This window comes from Acomys russatus, chromosome 13, assembly GCF_903995435.1.
Source record: "Acomys russatus chromosome 13, mAcoRus1.1, whole genome shotgun sequence".
In the NCBI taxonomy this organism is placed as follows: domain Eukaryota; kingdom Metazoa; phylum Chordata; class Mammalia; order Rodentia; family Muridae; genus Acomys; species Acomys russatus.
Genome location: NC_067149.1, coordinates 51,665,236 through 51,684,513, shown reverse-complemented (window position 1 = coordinate 51,684,513; position 19,278 = coordinate 51,665,236). Strand labels below are relative to the sequence as shown.

General features: G+C 48.8%; 1 protein-coding gene across 1 annotated transcript in view; it reads right to left on the bottom strand.

The window, feature by feature from the left end:
• Window positions 1–2,403: 2,403 nt before the first annotated feature.
• Vwf (von Willebrand factor) overlaps window positions 2,404–19,278 on the bottom strand; it is a 138,896-nt gene continuing 122,021 nt past the window's right edge. The window contains 9 exon segments of the mRNA XM_051155405.1: window positions 2,404–2,699; window positions 3,154–3,251; window positions 4,895–4,934; window positions 5,365–5,493; window positions 6,163–6,261; window positions 13,500–13,616; window positions 14,100–14,140; window positions 14,891–15,071; window positions 17,553–17,663. Of these exon segments, the coding sequence (XP_051011362.1) occupies window positions 2,511–2,699; window positions 3,154–3,251; window positions 4,895–4,934; window positions 5,365–5,493; window positions 6,163–6,261; window positions 13,500–13,616; window positions 14,100–14,140; window positions 14,891–15,071; window positions 17,553–17,663 (1,005 nt within the window). The 3' untranslated portion in view covers window positions 2,404–2,510.

The window sequence follows — 19,278 nt, the reverse complement described above, 5'->3', positions numbered from 1 at the left end:
GGACACAGGAATCATAGAGGAACACTGCTTACCGGCTCTCTCTAGCTTGCTCCCGCTCTACGAAGGCCCACCTGCTAGGAAGGGTGTTGCCCACAGTGGGCTGGGCCTTCTGATAGCAGTCATCAATCCACACAGAACCACAAGCGGGTCTAACCTGGGCACTCCCTCAATTGAGAGTCCGTCAGATGACTCAAGGCTATGATAAGTTGACAGGTGATTCTAACTAAGACAATTCTGTCTCATTTGGTCTAAGGGTGACCATAAAAAAGGGTCCCTAGTGTCAAGGGCAGATTCTGTCCTTAGGGAACTTATTGGTAGAGAAACATGGACGTGCACATAGATATGCATGTGCGTTATACCCCTACACTAGTGGATGTTTGTCAACTTGACACAAGCTAGGGTCATCTGGGAAGAGGGGCCCTTAATTGAAGGTTCTTATAAGATTGCCTTTGAGAAAGCCAATGGAACAACAGGTTAGGTTCCAGGGAACATATGGGGATGTCTGTACCTGGGCCTCGATAAGAAAGCAGGCTGAGTAAGCCATGAGAAGCCAGCCAGTAAGCAGCACCTTCCATGTGCTCTGCATCAACTCCTGCCTCCAGATTCCCAACTTGAGTCCCTGCCCTGACTTAGCTTCATGATGAACCTTGAGCTGTAAGCGGAACTAAATACCCTTTCCTCCCCCAAGTTGCTTGGGGAGGGGTTTAATCACAGCAATAGACAACAAAGTAAGAGGGCACACCTGTTCCTCTTCCTGTGTTTTTAATTGAAATGTGGCTATCTCGACTTGGCTATTTTGTGTGAAATAGCATGAGGAAGTCATCGTTCAACCACCAAAGGGCAGGTCACAGGAAAACTGACCAGCTGTCCTCGTCCACAGGTAGTGTTAAGTGATCAGTCAGAAGACTGACAGTCAATTCCTTATCCCTGGATCTGGTTTCCTCCAGTGCCTGACCTCAGAGACGACTCAAAGTTGGGGAGCGGAGAAATGTGGAGAAATGACAACCTTTGAATTATTAAGCAGTTATATAAAACATTCATCTATTCTTTCCTCTGTCTACTGCACTCAGCTCTCCGCCAAACCTAGTCGTCATTGTGGCCCGTGCCCTGTGACAGAGCTTCTTGGGCAGTGTGTCCTTAGCAGGTGGTAGAAACCTAGGAATGTAGCACTCACTGATTCCCATGGGAGAGATGAAATATAAGCAGAGGGGACTCCGGCTGAGTGGCCTGGGGGTTCCTGTCTATCTGTAAAGGTACTCGGGTTTTGAACCTGGAACTGCCATTCGGAGACTGTGGGACCTCGGCAAGCCATTTGGCTTCTCTGCGCTGTTTTCATTATCTGTACAGGCCTCAGAGAAGGCCAGCAGACTGGAGGTCTAAACCTTTTCAATGAGGTAAATCTCCTCTGTGTGAAAAGACTTGTAATGAGCATCAGGCCCCACCAAACGCCCAGCCACCACCAGGACATCCCCTTTGTTCTCCCTCACAGCGACACTCCTTCCCATCCTGCCAGCATGGGCATGCCCCTTTTCCAATACATTTCAAAGAAAGACCACCTGTGCTTGAGGGTGACAGTACCACCTAGGGATCTGGGAGCTGGATGCTGTTTTGTGGTAACTGAGCCCTTCCACTAAAGCTGTCTGGAGCAGGAAGGAAGCTAGCATAAAGCTCCAAACAGAGCATTTCAGCCATAGGGGTGCAGGAAATGCAGGCAACACTCTGCCACTGATAGTGCTAGAGCCACTTCTTCCCACCTGTGGCCACAGGTTTCTCATTTCTATGCTCGTCTCTTCGGCTACTTTGTAGTCACCTAGGACACTCAAGCTTTATCTTAAGCACGAGTTACTGGTCCTCACAATCCTATGAATGAGATGACCATGCTAGTTTTACAGATAACAGAACTGAATCTAAAAGCCACGTAGGGGTTGATAGAGACCATACACTTGGGTGAGGGCCATATATAGAGCTCAGGTGTCTGACCCTCTGGCTCCTGTATCTTTGGGCATCCCCATCGTTGGGTACCTCCCTCTCACAGTGACCATTAGGTACATAGGAGACTTGTCATCCACCCTGAAAGCAAGAGTCCAGGTCCAGGACCCACTTCTCTGCCATGCACAGAAACAGCCTGATTGAGAGATTTGAGAACAGGGTGTTCTTAAGCATACGTTTATAGGTCCAGGCCACCAGGCTAAGCATCTTCACCCCGTCCCTCCCCAAAGGATGCTATAATTCCACTGCTTCCTGGAGATTAGACGGCCTCAGCTCCAAACACTGGCCTAGGAGTATTTGTAGGGGTACCATGTGGCTTGTCACCCAAAACCAGCCTCAGACCTCACATCTAGGCCACAGTTGTCATCTCAGACTTCAGACATAGTCCAGCACCAGCCTTGGTTAAGACGAGAGCTTGGCCTTTATTGTGGGCACAGAAGGGCACAAAGGGCAGGATGCACAAGGGATGGAGTGATCCTCTGTCTGGTCGGGCCACGGCATAGGCAGCAGTGGGAGTCCACTCACTGGCCGCACTTCCGGGGAGAACACCTGCACTCCATGGCATTGATGACCTCGTGGTACATGACGGAGCCATTGATGCAGAGCAAGGGCACCCGCATGGGCTCCGTCCTCGAGGGCCAGCAGCAGGAGCACTGCTCTTGCACATCCTCAATGTCAATGGAGTACACCGCTTTGCTGGCACACTTGCCCTGTAATACAGCAGAGAAACAGGGCATCACAATGGTGAAACAGGGGCAGCAGGACCCTGGGGACAACCGGCAACCATCCCATCGCCCTGCCTTTTCAAGCAAGATAGGCCCTGCCTCACCCAGAGACCCCTACGAGAGCTACGCGACTTTTAAAGGTAGAGCTCAGGAAACCATCAACTGCCTTTCTCCAGTTATTACACACACCCAGGTCCCTCTGGCTGTGATTTCTACATGTACTGATTGCTCCTGAGTCCCCTGTATTCCACAGATGACTCCCCAGTCTCCTTACAGATTTGGTCTGGTCTTTCTTCTGGAGTCAAACCTTGCTACTCACTGAGAGAAACATCTACTTTGAAAACAACCCTAACAGTCCTTGTGTCTCTCTTCCTTGTGCCTTTTTAGATGACAACTTAGCTTTCCCCACTCAGGTCTTCTTGAAGCTACACAGCCTTACCTGGCAGTAGTGAATGTCCACTTCCTCTTGGGACTTACAGTCTCCCACCTTGACATACTGCAGCTTGGCTGTGATGTCTTTGCAATCAGGCTCCTCACCTACAGAACAGGTGAGAGGTGGAACTGGAGGGCTGGCTTGCTGGGACTCTGTGGAACACGTTCCACATCCAGCGCCTTCACTAAGCTGAAAATGGTCCTCTTTTCATCATCAACAATGAGCCAGAGCCAGTTGCAGGGAGAGGAATTGAGTTATTCAAGCTCAACTCAGCTGCTCCCGGCTCCCGGGGTTCGGAGATAACATTACTGCAGGGTTTAACTCACTTAACAGTACAATTTTAATTGCAGAAGGAGCCCAGGTTGACTGCAGTTGGGTCATATAGACAGATGGCCAAACTTGCTTTTATATAATTCTGAAAAGCATCATGGCCAGAGCAACCTTATGCTGTAACTATACCCAGAAACTAATGGACAATGAAGGAGCCACTAAGTAGAATTAATATCCGTCCATCCCTATATTTGGCTGAGAAGACAATCGTCATGGCCACATACATATACACTCCCTCTGTGGAGGCTGAGGAAACTCCTAAGAACCTCTGTGCAACCGTCTTTTTGAAAGTTGATATTTCTTTGTCACCAACGTGAATTTCCTTATATACAGTGGCCTTCGCACCTGAAGCTCTGCTTGACTCACTTTGAAGTTTAAGGTCTAATGCCAGCTCACTTCTCTGATCTGAAACATGACAGTTTTCCATGCGGGCATGGTTCCAAATCTAGGCCATCCCCTATAGACACATTAGCCTGCCTCCCAATTTCAGACTAATTTTGTTTTAATGAGTAAGTCTTCCACCTGAATAAGAGTGAACCTGGAGCCAATATTTTCCTTATAGAAGGTCTTACAGCCTCCTGAACATTTTGGCCAGTGAAGACTCCTTACTATTGGTTTTGTAGCTAACAGCCCCTTAACCAAATCCTAAGAACAGTATCTAGAGAGTGTGCATCTTCTCAGGTGGCTTCCTGAATTCACACTCTTAAGCCACTCTGAGGGGAATTTGGAAAGAAACATTCTCCGAGTGCACTTTCCTCCTCCTGCAGTTTGGTGCTGGCAATCACTGGGCTCTCACAGCAGACCATCGAGAGAAGGAGAAATGGTTGAGGAAATCCATCTTCCACCCTTCTCTCACTGCAACCAAGCATGAGCCCATTGACCTAAAATGAAGCTAAACAAGCGAAACTAAAAAGAAGAAATATTCATCTAAGTACGATGTTTATGACTTGTGCTCATGAACCAAAAATGCATTGGGGGGCGGGGGCGGTTGGATATTTGCCTGGTACACATCTCCAAAACCACCCATCACTCTACCAGCTAGAGCCATCGGTATAGTTGTAACTACCAGGTCAAGAGGGAGCAAAGATGATGAAAATAAGGCCATAAACTCGGACTAGCCTTATGATGCTCCCTCATGATAGACGTATGAACACTCAGATAGTCTAAGGTGCATAGGAAGCTAGAGATGGAGCTGGGAAAAGACAGGAAGTAACTGCTTCCGGGGCAGTTGATAGGAGACTTGAGCAGGAAACAGGCTGACGCCAGTCAGGAAGAGAAGGCAGTTGGCCGAAGAGATGAGCATAATGGCCAGCTGATAATTAACAACTACTTTTCTAGAATAAAGTTTACTTTAAAAACCGGGGTCTGGCCTTGGTCTAGTGCACAGGGGAGCACACACTCTGAGTACTATACTCACATGTGTCACAGCAAGTGCCTGGAATTTTCATGATTTTGCCCTAAAAAAAAAAAAATGTATGAGATCAGGCACAATATAATTCAACATGGACAGATTCTCAGGTCACATGAATTCCTGGCTCTAAACTCAGAGATCAGAGCTGAAATCCCCAGATATATGCTTTCCCATCACAACCGTGAGCCAAGCAAACACTCCACCTGACTAGAGTGATCAGAAAAAAAAGGAAATGGGGTCATGTCCTGCCTCCCTATTCAAAGACCATGCCTCCCAGGCCCAACCCCCTGGTGACCAACCGTTTTTTAAGCCTCCTATGCCTCAGAGAGCTAAGTCTTTATCACCATTTCACTGACTCCTCAGGACAGAGCTCTGTCTTGGACAGTGTGAGCTTACATAAGAGCATGGAGTCCCATCCTTGGAGTCAAACAGTGAGACATTCAAGACAAAGGCAAGATCTGAACTGTAGTACTCACTCCTTCAGCCAGACACCTGTGCTCATCAAAGGGCGGGCAGCCTGTAATCCTCTTCTCCCAGATGTATTCCCCTCTCTCATTGACCTTACAGAAATGACTATCGCAGCCATCCTGGAGTGTCTCATCACGCTGAAAATAAAGAGGAGAGTAGATGGAGGGGAAATGCATTGATGCTGTTTGGATTGCAAAGCTACTGTCAGTCATGACCTTGACCTCTGAGTTGCTAACACAATGCAGAGAATCATGGAAGAAGGGTGAGACAACAGGTAAACCTCCCCCTCCCATACTCAGTACAGACTAAAGGCGGAGTCTTGGCTCCATCATTTATTTACTATGAAGAGAGTTGCAGAAACTTAGGAAGTTCTTAGAGTATCCCACCCACCTAAGTACTTACAAGATGGAGACACAGTAAGAGTCAACCAATTGATGAGATAGGAACCAAGACACCCTCTCTCAGACCCACCGGATAGTGCCAGAAGTCACAGGTGGGTCTGCTTACCAGGTCACCTGTCTAGTCCCACAGAGCCTCAAGGCCAAGAAAAACATCCAGATTCTGAGGCCATACAGCAACTACATGCTTGTCAGAACGAGCAAAGTTATAAGGAAGTCAAAGAGGAAACCCTGTGCCTTCCACAAGTCACCTACACTTTCTTTAGAAAGTGAAGGGAGAAAAGAAACCAACAGTGAACCCAAATTAGTCTCTTCTGCTTAAAGAAAGGACACCCTCCCTCAAGTGAGAAGCCCAAGAGTGGTGTGAGATTGGGGAGGGGGGGACTTCTGAGTTGAGCTGGTTCCCACCTTCAGTGTCGTGATCTGTCCTCCTCTCAGCTGAATAGTGCAAGCTGTAGGCAAACATCTCCCACAGCAGTCACCTGGGTTCTTCTCTTCCCTATAGCCCTGTATCCAGGAAAGGAAGCAGCCATAGTTAACTTCCTAGAGCACCTCAGTTATAACTAGGTTCACCTGGCTGACTTCTCACCTCCACTACCCCCACAGTTACCCCCAGAGTTGGCCGGCATCCTACTCCAGCAAGATTTTGCCAGGTCTCACACTCCCTCTGACATTTCTTGCCTCCATATTTGTGCCGCTCACTCAAGTTGTAGCTCTCTGACTTGCTATAGAAGGCCTCTCCCCAGAGCTCTGAACTGTGTACTAAAAAACTATTTATCTACTCCTTGTCTTAAGACTTCTGTCCAAAATGAAACTCATATTTTTTTAATTCCAAGTATCACCCTTTCCCAGTTGTCTTTTTCTTGTCAAACAGTGGCATGACCTAGTTGCTCCAACTGGAAATCTGGACGTTATCTTGACTCCCCCATCTATTTTTCTCAGTGCTTTCACCACAACCATTGCCAAGTCTTGCTAAAAATGCATCTCATACCCAGCCACTGTTAGTCATACTCAGTCCCTTCCATCATGGCCTCGTCTAAGCCATCATCGCCTTCCATTGACTCTGGCAAAGTCTTATCTTGTCTCCTTACTTCCGTCCTTGCCTCCTACCACAGGCTACCATGCGTCCATTAGAACGGCCTTCCAAAGACATATCCAGCCATAACACTGTTGCTCAAGATCGTTTGGGCACTGTTCTGGTTCTAGTAGTGATACGGGAGCTCGTATTGGATGGACACACCACCACCACCACCCTGCTTCAGGTAACAATGGAAAATGGTTGGTAGATAATAAAACAACTATTAAAGGCAAGATCAGAAAAAAAATTATTGGTTGCTTGACCCTTGAAGACAGGTGGTGGCAGTGCATGCATTTCATCCCAGAACTTGGGAGGCAGAGGCAGACAAATCTCTGTGAGTTTGAGGCCAGCCTGACCTATCTAGTGAGTCTCAGTACAGCCAAGGCTACAACAGTGAAATACTTTTCGGGAAGACCCTTGAAAAAAGGAAGTACAATGGACAAAATTCACATTTTGATATCCTTCCCCACTAGGCAGTGTGTACAGCACTGGACAGCTAGGGCTCAGGGGATTATATGTGTCTTCCTGAGGACACAGAGTTCAGAACTACTAGAAGATTTGAAAACTGAGGTGGCAGGGGTTGGGGGAGGGAGAGTCTCAAAAAGGAAGAAATCAAAACAAGGAAGCCTACAATGGTCTATGTAAAGACCCCTCAAATATTTGGTTGGCCCCTTACCTACATGTGAACTGAGACACCTGAGAGAAGCCAGAGACAAAGGACAGGTGGACAATCCAGAGATCTGAACAGAAAGTCCATCTGCCATGTCTCAGAGGAGACAGAGTTAGGAGAGCAAGATAAACAACTCGTGTTTCCAGCAAAATTCCCAAAGACACAAACTGATGACATCAAAAGAATAACACCATCCAAAAGCATCTTGTATAAAATAAGAAAATCAGAAACCATCACTCTTGCATTGTAGACATTGAAGTCTCATCTCTGATCATGCACGGGTCTAGTGGTAGATGTGGGGAAGGAAAATGTGCCATGCCTGGATAAGACTTACTCAAAGCAATGGCACTCCAACCAGGTTTCACCAGCTCTCACTGCTCCCTCTGACACTGCTTCCCTCCACACATGTGTGTCCCACTCAAGCTGCAGCACTGTGACTTGCTAAAGTTGTTCTTATGGGAGGGGGTCCCCCCGCTCCCCCCCCCTATTCAGCTCCCAGCATCCACAATATTGTAACTATCTGTAGCTCCAGTTCCAGGGGATCTGACATTTTCTTCCAACCTCGGGAGGCACCAGGCATCTCACAGTATACATGCACACATGCAGGTGAAACACCCATACACATAAAATAAAATTGTTAAATCTTAAAAAAAAATAAGTAAAAATAAAAATCTTAAACCAACACCTCACAAAAGAAATAGCACATGTTTCTTTAGACCCTTAATCAACTGAGAAACACACATTTAATATACTCTAAGATCTCATCCCACAACAGAAAACACACACACACATACACAAACAAACACACTTAGTGAAGCCAAACACTGGTGAGAAGTTCACTGGAACCCTAACACACTGGAAGCTCCCCTTGACCATCAAGTTATCCCTGAGGGTGTATGCTGACTCCTGTGCGCCCAGCAGCTGGCTCCTGCATCAGCTCAGATCTTGGTGGCGGCTTAGGATAAGAGCCCTTCATTCATATCTGCACTGGGAAAGGCAGCAGCTTGCCGATAGCAGGGCTTCGCTATTTTGCAAAAACTCGCTTACATTCAGGAGAGTCTTAGTTTGCAGATGCAGATGTCTTAGTTTGCAGAGTAAAGATACTTTAAGCAGGTTTAACAAAACAGAAGATAAAAATGATGCCATCCACTGCCTCATTGCTCCATAAACATAAAAGCTCTTATTCTCTCTCCTCTTTCCCCTAAAAAGAAGGAAGGTGCTCTTGAGACGTATAATATAGATGTGCTTAATATTGGTTGAGAAGATAAGTCAGGCAGTAATGAGAAAGCAAGCATTGAAGGACTGAGCCCAACCCCTAGCATCCACATAAGCCGTCAGGAGCAGCAATGCATGCTTGTAATCTCAGTACTGGGAAGGTAGCAGGTGATCCGCAGGACGCACTGGCCAGGCAGCCTAGCCTAATTGGCGAGGTCACAGTGAGAAGCCATGTCTCAAAAACAAAAGGGACAGCTGACCTCAGGCATTTGCATGCACACATACACACACACACACACACACACACACACACACACACACACACACGGAAGGAAGGGCAGGGAGAAGGGAGGGAAGAAGGGACAGATGGGGATTACATAGAAATAAACAAAATAAGAATATCTATCTGTCCTGGAGCCTTTCTCTGGGAACCAGAGGACCTGTGGAGGAAAAAAATCTATAACACTCTAAGCATGGTGCCTAATGCCTGTGACTCTAGCCTTCAGGAGGTTAAAACAGAAAAGCATCTATAAGTTTTAGGCTTGAGCTACAATATAAGACTATCTTGTAATAGAGGGTCAGGGGGTGACCTCTAATCAATCAGTTTTAGCACCCAGATGGAAGTCTCTGCTGGCGCCAGTAAGCTTGCCCAGAAGTGAATTTAAGCAATTTGCTCCTCGTTAATCAACCTATGAACTTGATGTGCCTTCTGGGGGTTGGACGTGAGGATGGAGTTCGGCACGGAGGCATTGAGCCTGGGCCCGGGGCCAAAAGTACCACTTTGAAATGCTGCTGCTGGATTTTGAGGGCCATGAGGAAATGTTTCCATTGTGAGGTTGAACCTGTTTTTACAATGCACAATTCCTGGAAGGTACACAAGCAAGGAAAGTGAGAGAGGGAGAGGGAGAGGGGAGAAGGAGTGGGAGAGAGAAAGAGAGAGAGAGAGAGAGAGAGCGTGAAGAGGTGGGATGGGGAATGTGAGTGGTTGGTTCTGGGTCAAATGAAGAAATAAAACGCAGCTTCAAATCAGGCCAACTTCGTGGGCGATTGCATTTGGACACTTTTAGTGAGTGTTAGGAGAACATAGGAAATTGTATCCTAAGAAGGAAACATAGACAGCTTCTCTCTACCTAAGAAGCAAGGAGAGGGGGCTGAGGGAGGAAGAGGCAGGGAGAATATGGAAGGGCGATGGGTGACATCATCCACACTAAGGAAGAAGCAGAGCCCAGCCAGGAACAGAAAAACGCAAAGAGGACCCTGAGGGGCAAAGCAACAGAAAGGAAAGGGCGAGAGGGTGAAGAATAGGGAAGCCATGTTATTCGGGGACGGTGGGGCTTGGAGACCGGATGGTTTAATGCATCACAGCATCAGCCCAGGAATGGGTGAAAGAAACAAGTGCCTTCCCATCCCAACACCCTGACCCCACCATGTCTGCTGCCCTATGAAGCAGACTGAAGCTACTGTCAGGTCCAGGACACTGAGGGGACAGGAAGAGGGCCTGCCCGGGCACAGCTGGATACCCAAGTGGCCATTGCCAGCAGATATGTATGTCATGACCTGCCAGTATGTGCCACTCTCCTGGACGGTCCCATGAGACATTCAACTCATTGTGAAAAGTCACCACACACACACACACACACACACACACACACACACACACACACACACACATAGAGAGCCCTTGTCTCTCGCTACGACTGGATGGTCCAGTCACTGCAGGAAGTGGTCAACTCTTCCTCCATCAACAGGTCAAGTTCCCAAGCAGCCACTGATATCCCCGCTACAGCCAATGAGTCCAAGTTTACACCCATTTTAGTTCTGCTCCCTTTTGCTCCGCCCTATCCCAAAACGCAGCCTCGCTCACCACAGGCCTGTGGTAAGCAGCCCCTTCAGCTGGTTCACCCTTGCTCATGCCCTTCAGTCAGGTCTCGCCTACTTCTCTTTGCTGACATCTGCTCTGTCCACTGTCTGTCCCCCATCCTCCATCCTGGGCATTCAACTCATTGTAGAGAGTGAGCTGAGTGGGCCACAGCAGGGCGGCCTCTCTTCTCCATACTTGCCCCATGCCCACCAAGCTTCATTTCATCCCCACCACTCGCCTAAACAAACCACACTGCTGTGGTCTCCGTGGGAGGTGATGCTAACACTATGTATCTGGTGGTGGCATCAAGCAGGTCTACCTACATGTCACTCGCTGCAATTGCCCCACCCCCAAGGCCTTACTGAAGCTCTTCAGGGCCAAAGAGTACCAAGGCTGTTAAAAATCTGACCTACGATAGGCAAGTCTTAGCAAAGTTTGAAAAACACATAGAAGCCAGGCTAATCTGGAGATTATTAATGGTATACACTGCTCTAGAAAGACATCAGAATGTTGGAGAACAAAATAAAAAAAAAGGAATAATATAGAACAACAAAATGAATGTGTGTTTTAAAATATGGACAGCACCTTCCGAAGGCAGAGGAAGTAGCTGTGTCACACTTTCTGAACACCAGAGGGCGCTGCTAGGGGGTGGCTAATAGACCTCCCTCATCGAGAGGCTACAGCTCCACCCCCAAGGCCAGCTTAGCTTCCAGATGACGTGGGTGCGAATCTCCCAGTCTGAATCTATTTCCTCACTGCCTGGAATGCAGGTCAGTGGGCAACGGAGATGAAAGAGGTGGCATGTAACTCAGGGCTGCATTATTCCCTTGCATGTTGAAGGCCTCCTCAGGTGTGGTAGGGGAGCTGTCTTACATTCACTTCCTAAACCCCAAATCCTAAAACTTCAGCTGCAATTTTGCAAAAGATAGAGCGTCTGTATTTAGTTGGTTTCTTCTTGGTCAAAGCATAGATATCCTCTCTGAATTGCATCTCCTGTAGGGCTGGCCGCTCCATGAAAACCACAGGTGTGGATTACTAGTTCCTTATTCGGGTAAAAGCAGGAAGCGCCCACATGACTTCCCAGCTCCCACCCTGTTCCTTGGCCTGTCCCTATCCTTCCGGTGTCACTTCCCAGGTGCTCTCACAGGGCCCTTACTGCCCACCACTCAGCCTGTGGGCTTGTAAAGCTGAGGAGAAGAAGCCCCCACCTGGTGGCACCTGAGTTAAAGCAACCCCTGCCTGCAGCTCACAGGAAGCTCACCTACCCATGTACTGTCTAAAACAAGCAAAGCGTGGCTGCAGGGAGAAGCTAAGGCCCCTTCAGGCATTCAGGTCCCATCAGCCTGTGCTAGGCTCTTAATATCCCCGTTAGGAAGGGCTATGAATCATAATTAAACAATAACACCGCAGCCCTTCAATATATAGAACGTATGTGTCAATTAAAAGTATGTTCAAATTAAGAGTAAATTAAACTAAAATATACTTTCAAGTATGGTACAATGATTTTGTTTTTACCTACCAAACTAAAATTTATACAGTCATCAGATGTATCTTAAAAATGTGTCCAGAACAAGTAAGAATTACAACTTGACAAAACAAAACAGAATAAACATGTGTGTGTGTGTGTGTGTCCATGTGTCCATGTGTGTGAGTGCAGGCATTCACAGTCCACAGGCTACTTATGGAAGTCAGAGGGCAACTGCAGGTTGTCCACAGTTTTTGAGACAGGGTCTCTTCGTGGCTCACTACTCTGGATGCCAGGGCCCACAAGCTCCCAGGAACATTCCTGTCTCTGCCTCCTACCTCTCTGTAAGAGCAATGAGATTGCAGACACACTGCTGTACTTGGCTTTATGTAAAGTCCTGGAATTCTAGCTCAGAGCCCTCCCCCCCCCACCCTCCACCCCCCACCCCCGTGCTTGCACAAAGTACTTAAACATGCCTTAACTGAGCCATCCCCCAGCCTCCTGATGAGTGCGTGAAGTGCCTAGAGTGTCTAATGCTGAAAAGTAGATTTATGAAGTAGGGACATCCATTTAGATGAAGACCATGTAGAGTCATATGTTGGGGGATGGTCTGATGTATTTTGATGCTAATTACTGCTTGCTGTCTCTGTGACCCACCTTTTGCTTAATAAAAAGCCATCCCACCTGGGCAGGGCAAAGGAGATAGGTGGGGCTAAGAGAGAGAGGAATTCTGGGAAGAAGAAAGGACGACCATGAGGAGAAAGGAGAGAGACCTGAAGTGAAGAGAGGAAGGCCGCCATAGGTTAGCTGGAGGAGAAGCACATGGCCCGTGGTGTGGATGGAGAATCTGGCCCAGATGAAGAACATGAGCAAGTATTTGGGATTATGGATGGGAGGTAGCTTGATAGAAGTTATTAGAAGCAGATGGCATGGGATTGAGACAGGGATCCCATGCCTGAGGCCCTAGTATGGAAAGTAGTTTAGCGGCTTGATATCTGACCTGCCCCAGGTTAACTAAGGCTATTTTAAAATATAACAAGTGTCTGCATCCTGATTGATTACTAGCCGGGCCTACAGGTAGTACAGATAATTTAAAAACAATGGTCCTGCACATTGCGAGGGTCTCACGAGTACTTCTCGACTAATTTTTTTTTTTATGTTTTCAGAGTACGGTGGTAATGTCTCTTAAAATATGGTTCTAAAGACACAGCGCTGTGAGTATAGCATTAGACGCCTTGGGAATATTGGGCTTATTTTTAAAGCACAAGAACAAAATGCTTAAAGTGCATAAAGCTAAACTCTAGTTAGTTCTGAGGGACACCATTTAAGTAGGTGTCCAGAGAGCTGCCGGCTAGCACCCATAACTAAGGCAAGATTTATGGAACCCAGTAAGGTCCTGCTGCTTTGGGTCCCACAGTGGCCAAGGCATCTCTCAGTCCCTCAGACCCTCTCTTACCAGGGGACAGGCCTCACAGGTGGTCTTCCTGCACTCCAGCTTGAATCTGGAGAAGGCTCCTGTCTGCACGATGCAGCGGCAAGTCGTGCATATGTCAACCATCAGAGTCTTCTCTGGCTGAAGACAGAGGCAGAGTCAAGTTTCCCGACAAGCCAGCTACTCCTCCAGCCCTATCCCCTCTCGCCTGCCTGCTTGCCCGAGGCTCCCAGCAGCCGTTGCTGAGCTGTAGCCCCGGTTTCCGCTGTCCATTCCCCCCTGCCTCCTACCTTCAATGTGGAGACTGTAAGAGTAAAGAGAGGGAGCCCAGACAGGGGAAGAGGAGTTCAATGGAAACGCACTTGGTGACTGTGAAGTGATTCCCCATGTACAAAAGATGTGCCCACACGCTTGGGGTATGGGCAGGAGATGAGTGCAGGGCAGCCAGCCCATGCGCTGAAGACTGGGAAGCTTGTTCCCAGTGCGGGCAGAAGACTGGAGATCCCTGAGGGTGGTGAGAAGAGGTCTGCAACTTCCTTTCTAGCTTCCTTCCCTTTCCTTCTTAGACTGCTCTGCGGATCCCTCCCACAGCCCTCCCAACCCATCCCACTAGCTCCGACTCACCTCGATAATGGTGCCGTTGAATAGGCAGGCCTCCACAGGCTCTGGGGAGAGAGGCAACATGTGAGTCCCCAAGACTCTCACCAATCTTCTCCAACTCCTGGCCTCATCCTCCTGTCTCCTGACAGCTCCCCCCCACACACACAGCTTACCACAGGGTGTTTGAGAGTCTTCCTGCTTGGGCCCCAGGGGCCTCTCTTCCCGTTCCAACTAATATGTCAGAACTGCCCGATTCCTCACTACCCATCCTCACAGAAGAAGAGCCTCTGGGAGCACTAGTTAGCTGAGTTCTTGTTTGGGGCATGGATGGGTGAGTTGTCCTTTGGGCTTGGGGCAAAAGTGTGTGTGTGTGTGTGTGTGTGTGTGTGTGTGTGTGTGTGTGTGTATACAGCTTATGGTTTGTTGTTGCTGTTTGTCTGTCTCTCTGCCAGTAGGGTTCGGGGGGGGGGGCAATGGTTCCCCCAAGTGAAGCAACACTGCACTACTGAAACTGTGGTCTCCTGAATAGGAGAAACCTGGCCCAAGCTGAGTCCACCACTCAGTCAGTGTCATAAAGATTACAGAGACAAGGGTTAAAAAGCCATCACTGGGCTCAGAGCTTAAGCGCAGGGGCCTGCAGAAAGCTAACATCGCCTCTTCTTGCCTGCTATATCCCAGCCACAGTAGGAACAGAGTTTGATTGTACGCATTTCTTTGGATCGCTAAACAGGCAAAGAACTGGAAAGTCTGAGGAGGAAAAGAGTCCTGAAGACAAGTCCAGGCCCAGCAAGGCACCGGCGGTCAGCCTGACTCACCACAGTGACAGCTAGGGCAGCACTCTAAGGTCTCACAGCTCAGCTGGAAGCCTGTGGGACAAGTAGGGACATCCAGCTGTGGGCACGAGATGTTCCTCTGCTGCACAAAGACTGCTTCGTCCACTCGGACACACTCGTTGATGAGGCAGGGATTCTCAAGGACAGGCCATCGAGAGCCAACCTGCAGAGTGCCAGAGGCCATCAGAGATGCCAGGCAAGACTGGGGCCCAACATCCTGTGACCGTATGCTTTTCTTGGGGGAAGTCTTTGGACTCTGAAAGTAAGCCCTCGTTCAAAGAAAAATTAAAACCATGGGGTGATGTCCACAGAGGGGATTGCAGGGGGTCATCACAATAAGTCTGGATCTAAGTTACCCTGAGTGGACCCTAGCCCAGAGTCACATGTCCCCTGCATCACTATCGTTAACTACAGTAGTACCATGGGGAAACCAAGGGACACTCTCTGCCATCCTCAGCATCCTCAGGCTGACCTGAGAGATCACAGGCACTTCCAACAGCAGTGTGGGCTCTCACCAAAGTGAGACAGAGAGGCAACTCCCCCTTTTCAACCTGTTGCTTCTTCCCCCTTGTACAGGAAAATAGAAAGATTGCAGAAGGCTGGGAGTGCTGATTCCCAAACCCTGGGGCTCTGCAAACTGCTCCAGAAGTCCCTGTGCCTTCAGAAGAATAGCCCAGCCTGAAAGGGCGGAGTGCTGGCCCCTATGGTGCTCTGTGTTCCTGATCTGTGAGGACAAAGAGAACTGAGAGAGCCAAAATTGCAGTTCAAACAGAAGTACCTAGGAGACACACATTTGTAATCCTAGCACTCCAGAGACTGAGGCAGGGGGATCATGAAATCAAGACCAACCTAGGATGCACAGCCAGACTGTGTCAAATGAAAGAAGATAAAGGAAAGGAGCGGGAAAGAGGAATGGAGGGAGGGGAGGAGGGGGAGGGGAAAGGAAAGACACCTAGACGCTCTACCTGGATAACATATTACAGTGAGTCCTACGAAGGTGGCAGCACCCAGATGCCTAAGCAGCTACATTCTGCTTTCTCAGGCTCTGACCGGTTTCACCCAGCTCTTGCTCGCCATTCTTTTTCCAGGCTGTCCCCAAGCTCATTCTGTGAAGCAGAATGTGCCAGACCCTTGCAGCAGCTGTTCTCTTTGCCGCCCACCATCGCAGACCACTTGTTAAGCTTTGGCCATGGGGTTTATTCAGGGGACTTTTCCCCCACTCCCACCTCTAAATGGTCCCTGATGTGATCCCAGTGCCAAAGCCCCAAGGGACACCCAAGTCATATAGGTCAGGTCAAGACTTGAGTGGGAAGGGAGCAGCTGCTCTGACCTCATAGCTTGCGAACACTGCTGTGGGGTAGGGCTGCGTGAGTCATGGTGAGGATGGAGTAAGGCCAGGAAGACTAAGCACCGTAGGCACCAGCACTTGGTCCCTAAGATGGAGCGGCCTCTGCTCTGAGCTGGCCCTCCTCAAACACTTCTAGCTCTTCTGCCTCCCATCTATCCTTGACTAAGGCAGGTTTTGTCTCACACACACACATACGCACATATACACACATACACACGCACGCACACACATATACACACACATGCACACATGCACACACACATACACGCACATACACACACACGCACACACATATACACACACATGCACACACACATACACAGGCACACACACACACACACACACACACACACACACACCATCCCTGAGCCTAGGGCCAACTCAAAGGTACTGATTGGCCCCTGGTGTTCCAATAAAAAGCATCCCATCGATACCAGGGACAGAAATTCTAATGGGGACCACACACAAAAAAGAAGGCAGGAAAATAGGAGGGAGGCATATTTCAAAAGGATTCCAGTCATGGAGTGGAGGGACGAGATGAGAACAAGGCTTAAAAATGACTAAAATTCATTATATAAATGTATGGAACTGTCAAAGCATAGCAAAACAAAAAACAAAAAACCTAATTTATGGGAAATGGCTTGATGCGCCATCAAAGGTGAATACCTAGGGATCACAGAAGATAGCTAACCAAGCTGCTCTGAATTACAGGGAAGAATTCTGCAGGGTGAGGAGACAGGAAAGAAGAAGAGAAAGGGGCAGCATGCTAAATCTAGACCTGCAGAAACAGCTGAGGAGCTTTACGAACAGACTGCTTGGTTCTATGGATTGTAAGTCATCCCACCTCTCTCGGACCACTGGCCACGAGAAACTTCAAGGCATGGGACAATGCAGTTTGGAACAGTGCTTGTAACCCACACAGCCCGAGGGACCACCAGCTACTCAGGATGATGAGGCTGGCTCCCTTGAACAACCTCTGAGGGACTGTGTGACCTCAGAGTCACCGGGGAAGAGGAGATTATAAGTCCCTGGGAACTTACAGATCTCTCTGGGAAGCCACTAGGCTTCTCCTGCAAATCCACAAAATGGGAAGTCTATGACAGCCTTAACTAGTTCCTGAGGGGTAAAGGAAGCCCAGCTGGGACTCAATCAGCTGGTTAAGCTCCCTGGCGGGGGGGGGGGAGCAAAAAACAGGGAGAGAAAACCCCGGGCAGCACCAGTGCAGTGTGGTGCATGGTGGACTGCGCCCTCCCTGTCCCCTCCCTTCCCCCTCCCCTCCCTGGAGCCCAGACCTACACTCTGCCAGGAAGAACGGAAGTCTCCCCACAGCGAGCCGGCCGCCACCTTGCAAGCAGAGGGCAGACACCTTCCACAGCACTCGCCTTCGTGGAAAACGTAAGAGAAACCCTGGAGAGAAAACACACACACACACACACACACACACACACACACCAGAGAATAGATGGGCACCTGAGAAACAGGTGTTCTTACCTGGGCTTCATGTTTCCTGAGCCCTGGGACTCACCAGGGCAGCTGTGGTGGATACTGTCATCTCTGACATCCACTAGGCCTCAGGACCACAGCAAGACGTGACCAAGAAACATTAGTCATGAGGCACTAAACTAGGTCTGTGCCAGCTGAAGAGATCAACCTGCCCTCCCGGAAGATTCCAAAATCTAATCCACGTGACTATTAAAGATAGTCCAGGGTTCTGTTGGAAGCGCTGAGTGGGTCTGATCTCTGCTATGGCCAAACCCAGGGCCACTTGCTGACCACGTGTAATGCTTTGGCTCAGTGTCCCCCTCAGTACCGTATGCTGTTCCCCAGCCTGTGGCAGTACTGTGAGGTAGTAGACAATTTTGGAGGTACAGCCCACTGCAAGCAGATTGGATCCTTGAGGCTGTGCCCTGGAAGGAGAATTGTGGAGCCCAGCCTGCCTCTGCATTGCCCCCTCCCAATCCCTCCCCTTTCCTGGCCACCATGAGATGAGTGTCTTTGCTCCACAGTACACTTTCCCACTGTGATATTCTGTGTCACTACAGCCTGGAAAGCGAAAGGACGACTAGCCACAGACTGAAACCAGGGGCCAAAATTAACCTTTCCTCTAAGTTGATTATAAGCACGTTGTCATGGCAACAGGAAGCCTTGACATTTACCTAGTGGTATAAATAGTATAGTACCTAATTACACCCCCCCCCAAAAAAATGGAGGTGTGCAAATGACAGAGGCTGGCCTTCCCAAGAGAACCTGGCAGGGGAAGCCAGCATCCTGGGAGTTTGTCAGTCCATCTTGTCTCTAGAAGATCCTCTAATATGGCCAAAGTATTGAGAACTTAGACTAAGGGTCTGGAGGGATGGCTTAGCAGTTAAGAGGACCAAGTTTGATACTCAAAACCCACATGATGGCTCAAAACCATGTGTAACTTCAGTTACAGGGGACCCAATGCCCTCTTCTGGCCTTTGTGGCCACCAGGCATACATGTGGTGCCTTCACATAAATCCTGCACATAAAATAAAAATAAATAAAAATAGTTTTTTAAAAACTTAGATTAAACCTCTCCTTTGGGGGGGGGGGGGAACAAGGAAGAGCGGCTGAGTCTGCTAAGGGCAAAGAACCTAAGACAAGGCTTTACCTTGGGGCTATGTCCTTAAGAGAGAAGGAATAGCTGGCTGATCTGGATGGTGTGGATGCCAAGCATGAATGATTCCCCAGGCACACTGAGAAGCTGGGCCAAATCTGGAGAGGCACCAACACTGCCTTCCCTGGGGCAGTGCAACCACCTCAGAGACCTAGCTCAAGTTCACAGCATCTCCATGGGACTTATTGCTATCCCTACCCACGTCACAGCAGTGCGCAGTGAGCTGTCCCCAGCCTTTTATCAACTGAGACTCAAGTCGCTTACTGTGTGCAAAGATGAGGTGCAGGCTGCCATGGAGAAGCTGACAAATTAGGGTAATAAACTCTATGTACCCTCCACTGTGGAGCAGGGCATGCCAAACACCACAAAAGACAAAGAGACCCC